The sequence below is a fragment of the Diadema antillarum genome, unplaced genomic scaffold (genome assembly GCF_040938485.1).
Source record: "Diadema antillarum isolate AM-2024a unplaced genomic scaffold, OU_Dant_1.0 seq00000658_RagTag, whole genome shotgun sequence".
In the NCBI taxonomy this organism is placed as follows: domain Eukaryota; kingdom Metazoa; phylum Echinodermata; class Echinoidea; order Diadematoida; family Diadematidae; genus Diadema; species Diadema antillarum.
Genome location: NW_027271570.1, coordinates 384,874 through 394,651, shown reverse-complemented (window position 1 = coordinate 394,651; position 9,778 = coordinate 384,874). Strand labels below are relative to the sequence as shown.

At 36.4% G+C, this 9,778-nt stretch overlaps 1 protein-coding gene across 1 annotated transcript; it reads left to right on the top strand.

The window, feature by feature from the left end:
• The first annotated feature begins 206 nt into the window (after positions 1-206).
• On the top strand, positions 207-9,283 carry LOC139736612 (uncharacterized). Its single transcript, XM_071647359.1, has 4 exons — positions 207-2,818; positions 3,584-3,733; positions 4,394-4,609; positions 5,514-9,283. Exons 1-4 carry the CDS (start codon positions 247-249, stop codon positions 5,819-5,821), a joined length of 3,246 nt encoding a protein of 1,081 aa, XP_071503460.1. The 5' UTR covers positions 207-246; the 3' UTR covers positions 5,822-9,283.
• The last annotated feature ends 495 nt before the right edge of the window (positions 9,284-9,778 follow it).

Below are 9,778 nucleotides of genomic sequence, written 5' to 3'. Positions count from 1 at the left end.
TCGATATAAAGATCAGTGTTCTACTGTTCTTTATAACAAGATTCCCCTGTATTAAAAAATGTAGTGTTCATATTTACCTAGAAGGTTGCCAGAATATATATTGTAATCTGCAAATCATATTTGAACTACATTTCAGTTTTAATTTTATTTTAATTTTAATGTTGTCTTTTCCCCCCTACAGCCCCCCCCCCCCCTCCTTCCAACTTATGATTACTTCAAGTTCAGGCTGGTTAAACACCGATAGACATGGCTAAGAAAAAGCCTTTCCATCTTCGGTTGCGATGTAGTATTGATTCGGAGGCCCGGAAGCCCTCAAAAAAACAGTCAACAGTAAAGTTAGTAAACAGTAATGAAGCTGCTTCCCGAACAACAAAGTGGCGACATAAGTTGAAGGCCAACAACCCACAAGAATACACAAAATTGTTGAAAAAAGCTGCGGAATATAACAAGTTACAGAGGATCGAAATGTCCCTAGCGGAGTCCACCTTAAAGAAGAGAAATATCTCCACTGAAGAGAAGGAAAAGTCTGAAAAGTTCCTAGAACAAAAGAAGCGGTGTAATGCGACTGCAGCTCTGCGAATGAGGAAAATGAGAGCAAAGAAAAAGGAGGAGCAACTACGGCTTCAATCAAACAAAATGAAACAAACACCTAGCACCAGAGCTCAAGACAAAAGGCAAAAAGAAAAATTACAAGCACAGGCAAGAAAGAAGCGAGAGAGACGAGCAGCAATGTCAAAAGAAGAACATGAGCAATACAACGCAATGCGACGAGAGAAATACAAGCAGAAAAAAGAAAAAGAAAAGCTTATGTGGATTGAATCGCAGAAGCTCAAGGCTCGAGAAGCAGAGCTAAAGAAAGAAGAGGAACGTTTGAAAGAAATTGCAGAGGCATTCGATCAGAAACATGCGGAGTTGGAAGTCACTCGCAAGAAACTCTCATCTGCAGGATGTGACGTGAGAAGTTCTTCGGCTAGAAGAAAAAGTTTGGAGAGAGTAAGGGCAGTTATGCCACAAGACCGAGAAAAGTGTGTTTCTACGATGATAGATCTATTTCAGAAGTCCTCTCCAAAAAAGCGTGCAGCACTGAAGAAGAGAGGAATGCACACTGGCCTTGAGGATGCCCATCATGAAGTCCAAAATCTCCTGACATCAAGCATTAGTGAGGAAATGGGCAGACTAAAGAGGAGCAAGAAGAAGAAAGACCTAGAAAAAAGAAGGAATATTGCTGCATCACTAAAGATCTTGAGCAAGTACCGACTTCAGAAAAAAGGATCGGCTCTCTTGCAGATGGGCCGCAAGATCATCTCCTCGGCAAGCAAGAAGAAGCAAATGCACGACAAGAGAAAGCTGTCCCCAGAGGTAGCAAGCGCAGTCATCTCGTTCTACGAAGAATCAGCCATCGACCTGCCTGATAAGAAAATGGTATCCATGAAGACCATGAAAAATATTCGATATCTTCAACAGTCAGTGGCGGCTTTGTTCTTGAAGTTCAAATCACAGAATCCAGACATGAAAGTAGGTGCAAAAACATTCTACAGCCTCCGGCCACATCATGTAAAGCTCCAAGGATCAATCAAATTCAGGGCATGTTTGTGCGAATACTGCACAAATATTGAGTTGAAGGCAACAGCAATTAATAATTTAGCACACAGTTACGGAATGAAGTCCTTCTTTGATGGCGTTCACTCAGTGAATCGCGTCACAATGTGTCCCAAGTCTGAAGGAGCGAAGACGTACATGCGACATTGCTCCGAGAGGAAATGCAAAGAATGTGGTCCCAAATTGTTGAGATCTTACCTGAGACCGCTGGTGGAAAAACACGGCCCTAAGCATATGACATGGAAGAAATGGATTCGGGTCAGAGTGGACGAGAATGGGAAGACGATCACCAAGCAACAGATTGTCACCAACGACGGGACAGTATCTCAATGTCTGGAGGAACTTGAAGGGGAGACGGTCACTATCAGTAAGCATCTGCATAGTGCGTCTTGGCAATCTCAGCAGTTTGCTACACTTACCAAGGACATGCCAAACAACTGGGTCGTCATGGTCTTGGACTTTGCAGAGAACTTTGTATGCAAGTACCAAGACGAAATACAAAGCGCACATTGGTATCACACAAACGTCACAATCCACCCTATTGTTTGCTATCACAGATGTCCAACATGTGATGAGACAATGCAGGAGTCACTCGTCTTCATAACAGGCGATAATCGACATACATATCATGCAGTGCACCAGTTCATGTCACAGGCAGTACAGCATCTCCGGCAAAACATGGAAATTGACAAGATCATCAGATTTACAGATCAATGTGCAGCCCAATACAAAAGTAGAGGACCATTCAAGGACATTGCTCTTGCACAGCAACATTACCAAGTTCCAGTAGAGCATCACTATTTTGGTGCCAGACATGGGAAAGGTCCGAGCGATGGGGAAACGGCTGTTGTGAAACGACAAGCTTCATTAGCTATTAGTTCTGGGCGTAAAGTAATGAACAATGCAAAAGATGTATATGAGTTCTGCCAAGATGAATTGACAATACAACCAAGCCAAGCCGAATGTCTCCACTTTCAACGGAAAGTGTTCTTCGTAGAGGAAATGAATCACAACAGAGATCACAAGGACGTCCAGACCATCAAGGGCACCAGGCAACTGCACTGTGTAAAGGGTGAAAGCAGTGGACGGCTGTGGACAAGGAACCTGTCTTGTTTCTGTAAAGGCTGTGTTCTCGGGAATCAGCAGTGTGACAGCAGAGGGACTGTAGATGACTGGAAAAGTGAAAAGCTGTTTGCTGCTACGATTGAGACATCTCATGGTAAGAACTAAATTAACCTTAATATTTACCTAGAAGGTTGCCAATATATATATTCATTTAGTATTATTGACTAATGCTAGTTATTTGTGATCCAAGCAGAAAGTTTTCAAACAGACCCATCTTATTCATTGGTTGTTTTAAAGTCAGTGGTTAATATTGTGGGTCGATTTAAAAAATTGTACAACTGCGATGTCTAAGCAGTGTAACAATGTTCAAGTGGATGAATAAACGGCCAAGAATATAAAAGTTTTGAAAATCCTGCCTTCACTATCCAGATTTCTATGAATAAAGAATGAACCATTTCAGTAACAGTTTATTCAACACTATAGCCAATGGGGAAATTTGAGCATCGTAAAACAGTCATTGCAAATTTACATTTTTGCAGTAGTATTTAAATTATCATTTTCACAGCAATTTTTGCAGGGCTTCATTTCTACACTATATCAGATTTACTAGTAGCACGTGGGACCATGTAGCTCAGATTTTTTTCAACTGGATTCATTGTTAACCAATGCCTTTAACATATATTTCTGTAAGTCCAGGGTTTTTGAAAGATGTTCTTAAACTTATAACTCATGAATTGCTGCTGCACATTACACCATTGTCTTGCCATACGCTGCCACGATGACCAAATGTTGTTCTATACTACAGAGTTAAATATGTGCGCACTATCTGTACATATTTTTCTTTGGATAGACCAATGTTTTTGTTCGTTACAGAGTGGTACAACAGCAAAATTGTGTAAGTGTGAGGTGTTCTTTACAGATACAGGTGATACTGAAGACCCGTCTTCCATGACTGTTGCAGATGATGACTTGGATGCTGACGGCCCGTCTTCCATGACTGATGCAGATGATTACTGGGAAAGCGAATCCTCCCCTTCCTCTTCACCTGTGAAACAACTGCATGTTACCGGTTTGTACAAATCAGTAATATCGCTGTTTATGTTTTCTTCAACCCTTTTTTATATTAGGGAGTTAATTTTGGCGATATGAAAAACAGTTTATTTGTCCCTCGGATGAAACATTTAAGGTAGCCAATGCCTTTTGCAGAGCCCACAAAATGCCCCAATCATTGTTTGAAACCAAAGATATTAGTATTTGGGCAATATCTGTGAAATTTCGAAATCAAAAGTTGTGTAGAATTCAAAAGATAACAGTTGTAGTGTAGTCGGCATTCAAGCAACAACAGTGCATTTATCGTTCGGGGACTGTAATATAATACTTAAAATCCAAATAATAATGTCAGTAGGTATACGAATGTCATAGTAAAGAATTCACTTATTTCTTTTTGCTGTATTTTTAGTGATAAAATATACCATGAACATGATCAATCGATCAAACAGGTCTGTAAAAGGTAGACTAAGTCTAGAATAAATGTAAGGCCTTATAATAAATATACCAAAATAATTTGAATCATAGTTTTCAACTTAACTCCATAAATAAAGTTGCACAGAGGTTTCACAATATTGTCTGCTTGAATACTGTAGTGTTCCCACTAATTCTGACAAATTTCATGCAAAAGTCATTGTCTACCATTAAGGTCTTTTTTATGTATAATCTTCAACTTTCACAGATAACGTGGTCATAGGTGTTCCAACTTCCCACCCGCCTTCTACGTCTGACAGACAGCTTCCCGTTGAAGTCCCAACTTCTAACTTGCTGTCTACTGGTACTGAGCTTCATGTTGAAGACCAAACCTCTCACTCGTCAACGTGTGACACACAGCTTCACATGGAACTCCCTACTTCTCACTCGCCATCTACTGCTGGCACTCGGGTTCATGTTACAGGTTTGTAAAAATTATTTTTTACATCTCAACTTTCAAAGTTCAATTCAAGATTCAAATAATTTACTATCATGCACTGAAGCATAGAAATCATTTCAAATTTTCTGATATACAAAGGAAAAAAATGGCAAGTGGTATAATGTTAACAAATGTACTTAAGATTTTACTTGTTCTAATCATTGAAATTGGTCCCTGCACATGTATTGATGTTCTTGGCAATTTAGGTTTTAACAATCATAGCGCACATGGATTGGAACCCCACCAGCATGAACCCAAACACATGCGCACACACACACATTTATACATACCTCACAAATGAACACACACCTGCAAATGTCCCCATTTTTAACGCTTAAGTCCACCCACACCAAAATACTGATGTGCACTTAAACACCTCAGTGACCTCACCCACTGCAATGCGTATGTATCCACGTGCACTTACAGCATGGAGTCAGCATGAACACACACGTGGGACACATGCTCACCTGCACCCAATTCTAGTCCCAAAATGTCTGTGTTATTTATGTTTAAAGTTAATATACCCAATTGCACATGCAATATATTATGTACATGTGAAGGGATATTTTTTTCCCAACAAGTTAATCACACCTCCACTTTATGCATATTTAGGGAGGCTGTTACAAGATTTATGGAGAGACATACCAGTTCAATTCTGTTCAAATGAGTTTTTCTGTGGATCAAAATTCTCTTTCAGAATAACTATGTCTGAATGCAGGAGGATGTATGTCTTCTTTCATATTAAAGATCACTGGAGATCCTTTTACTGATTATGTTACGTGCAGTACTGGTTATCTGAGAATTGTCTATTGGTGACAGTTTTCTTCTATTTTGCAAAAGCATTGTTACTTTATAATTTTAGATATTTTATCTTTATTCATATATACAGCTTATCGCCAAACTCAGGACCTTCAAACTGGGGATTTTGTTGCCGTTGTATATGGTAAGACGTGGTGGGTCGGAGAAGTCCTGGAGCTGAAAGGAGAAGATGCACATATCAACTTCTTACTCAATAAGGGTGATAACAAGTACTCTTGGCCAGACAAACCGGAGCAAGACTGGATTCGGAGAACTGGGATCTTTGCCATCTTCCCCTCTCCACCAATTCCTGTGTCCTCAAGACATCTTGGATTTGAAGAAAACACTTTTCGTTCACTGGCAACTAGAATCGACACATTCATCAATCTTGAAGAATAGGATTAGTAGGACAGGATGCTGCATTTTAGAACAGGAACATGTATATGTGAATTAAAACAGCCTCAGGACAGCTTTGGCATTCTTCAAATTTTCTAAAATGTTTTATTGGAAGAGTATATGTAAGGAATAAAATACAATGTTTAATGGTGAAAATTCACCTTCCGTATCTCATTCCATTGTATGTTTGCCTTTTTTCATTCTTCCCATGAAAGATATTAAAATTAGCAAATGCCGAAGCTGTTTCGATCCTTTTATGTTATGAGGCACTACTGGCCAGGATCTCCTGCACATCATTCAGTGTAGAGTCTTAGTGCTGTAGTATTCGGTTATTTTAAAACCCAGTTAACCTACTTCAAAAATATGGTTGTGTTTCGGTCATATAATGTACAAATTTTTATACAGGTTGTACATATTCCTTCATTATTTTGCAGGTAATATTTATAGTGATAATTTTACTCGTAATTCTATTTGTAATAATATTTTCAGAACATAATGAGAATCAAAACAGTTATCCAAACCCAAACCATTTTGACCAAAGACGGTTTGGTTACTGCTTTGTTAACCTTTTTACTACAGCACTAGTGTAGACGTGCAGGACTGCGCTGCAGTCATCAGCTGAGGAGCTAGTAGCATGTGGCCTCAACTAGAACAAAATGCAAATGAAAGTATGGGTTATTTGGAATTTTTCATGTGAAAAATGAAGTTTGAATTCTGAATCAAAACATTGATTGAAAAACAAACACACATGCTCATATAAAAAACTGTTGACAACTCATGAGAAACAGGAAAATCTTAAATCAACAAGATATTGTTATAATTCATGGTTTAGGAACTTAATTTTTAATTCATTTAATAGAATTGATATTTGTATGCTAATCAGAAATCAAGTTTTTATGTGACATTACTTTAATACTAAATAGAATGACACAAGTTAACAATACAGGGGAACCGAGAACAAGATTCTTAAATTTCTTGGGACCATCAAAGTTAGATTGCTGTATTGAATCCTTGATAGTATCAGGGCTATTATACATAAGTATTATGAGTATAGGGAACTTCATTATAGTGAGGTCCTTAAGACCATATAAATTAGTGTGTTATATTGTAAATATGTTCTACTAGTAACACAAAAGAATACAAAGAAGTGGGACAAGAAAGATTACATTGTAGTAGTGGAGTTCGTCAGATCAGTGTTCTACTGTTCTTTATAACAAGATTCCCCTGTATTAAAAAATGTAGTGTTCATCACAACGGTGATGGCAAAGAAATTCAAAGTTAGAATTCCTGTAATAACTTCAAAACTTGAACAAAAGCAAAATGCAGGCACTATGTGACTAAAATTAAAAGTATTGTAATAAAATAGTATCAATATAATGTACATGCAAGAATATGGATGTAAATATAAAAGTCACTGTAACTTGAAAACGCATTGATAAACCAATACAAGAACTGGAGTGCCAAAAATATTAGTAAGGTAACATGCAAGAAAATGTGAATATGAGTTGTAACAAAATCTGAAGATATTGGGAATTTCATTTTGAATTAATGAATAAAATTATAATTCTGTCGTTCAATATGTCATTGTGATAGGCATGCACATTAAATTTGAGCCTACCCAGACTACATGCATCAAGTTTTCTGTAATCTGTACATTGTGTAGGAGGAAAGATAATCTTTCAAAGAAGGGTAAACGATTGTAATTAATTAAAATTATCCATGTGATTGCTTATTTTTGTTCAATTAAAAGCTGTTCTTGAAGAAAATCAAACAAAAATAATGAGATACATGCATTATTTGAGTAAAACTAGCAATTTGATGTTTCACGTGTAACAGGACGCCGGTATCTTGGTGTCTTTGTTACATGTGAAACCACCAAATAAACTTTGGGACAAATACATTATGATTATAAGAATAAAATTCTTATATATATCTTTATATAATTATTCTCAGTCATTACTTGAAATTTAAAAATGTTGAAAGTCTGATAAATCGAAAGACAAATTTATTGTTTCACATGTAACAGGACACCAGAATCTTTGTGTAATTGTTACATGTGAAACCTTAAAATGAAGTTTGGGCAAATAGTCATTTTGTATATGTGTCCGCATCTTTACTCTCCGATCTTATTTAAACATTAACCTGTCCTCTTATGCTTCACTCTATTTCCTTTATTATTCATGCTACATTTAAAAGAATATTAACAAATAGGACACTATTTTAGTGTTTCACATGTAACGGGACACCGGTATCTTGGTGTCTTTGTTACATGTGAAACCACCAAATAAACTTTGGGACAAATACATTATAATTATAAGAATAAAATTCTTATATATATCTTTATATAATTATTCTCAGTCATTACTTGAAATTTAAAAATGTTGAAAGTCTTATAAATCGAGAGACAAATTTATTGTTTCACATGTAACAGGACACCATAATCTCTGTGTAATTGTTACCTGTGAAACCTTAAAATGAAGTTTGGGCAAATAGTCATTTTCTGTATGTCCGCATCTTTACTCTCCGATCTTATTTAAACATCAACCTGTCCTCTTATGCTTCACTCTATTTCCTTTATTATTCATGCTACATTTAAAAGAATATTAACAAATAGGACACTATTTTAGTGTTTCACATGTAACAGGACACCAGAAAATCTGTGTAATTGTTACATGTGAAACCGTAAATGAAGTTTTGGGCAAAGTAGTCATTTTTGTATGTCATTTTGCATATTTATTTTCTGATCTTATAAACATTAGCATGTCCCCCTATGGCTCACCATATTTCCTGAATTATTCATGCTTCATTTCAAAGAATATTAACAAAAAGGACTATGTTTCAGTGTTTCACATGTAACAGGACACCGGAATCTTTGTGTAATCGTTACATGTGAAACCTCAAACAAGGTTTTGGGAAAATAGAGTCTTTTTGTATTTGTTAACCTTTTCACTTTCTGATCCTATTTAGGCATTAGCATGTCCTCTTATACTTCACCCTGTTTCCAGTATTAGTTGTGCAGCATTTCAAAGATATATTTACATTAAGATTGAATTTCAAAATTGACCCCTAAAACTGTCTGCAGACCTTTCTAATAAGAAAATGTTGTAGGATTTTTAAAATTTTTAACTTTCGATTGGTATTTTTTGCTGTTGCTGGTGTGGAAAGAGTCACAACATACTTTCCAAATATTTCTTGATTTATAAATATCTTGTGGCAAACTAAGAGAAAAAGCAGATTTTCTTCAGATCAAATTGGAAGGTTGGTGTCCCTGTTACATGTGAAACAAGTGGGCGTTATCTTGAATGTGTGATGATGTGTAGTGGCTACGCTGCAAGATTCAAACTTCTAATAGTTTGTTTGATATACTCCATGTATCTATGTTTCTTGAGATGACAATAACTAAGCTCTGCATTAGTTTTGAAATTTTGAGCCTCATGTCACACTTTGTGTACCCAACTTCATGGAATGACCCATGTACATGACATTCACCAATATTTTTTCATGATACATTACTCAATAATTGAAAACCATAGAAATTTGCTCTTTCACAAATTCACAGAAATGTATTTATTCACCTTAACTTTTACAATCTAAAGGAGAGGTTTGTATTTGTCATGTTATAATCTGTCAAATATTCTTAACAAAATATTTTCATTTGTTCACTAATTATTTTTCCACAATATTTGTCATTTGTGTCCCGAGCAGTTCTTGAAACACCATCACGCATCTCTGTACAGATGATATGAAATAGCAAGAGGTGCATCAGGCTTTTGAAATACATAACAAAATTTCTAATTCTCTGTGAAATAATTCCTACATGGATGAGATACAGTAATTGTGTCAGTCATAAGATAGGCAGAAGTCAAGTACATTACTTAAGTAGTATGAGGAACTTTTTCCACATGTTTGCTAGTTTGTTCGGTGCTGTTTTTTTTTCTTTTAAAGCATACTTGTCCTAAA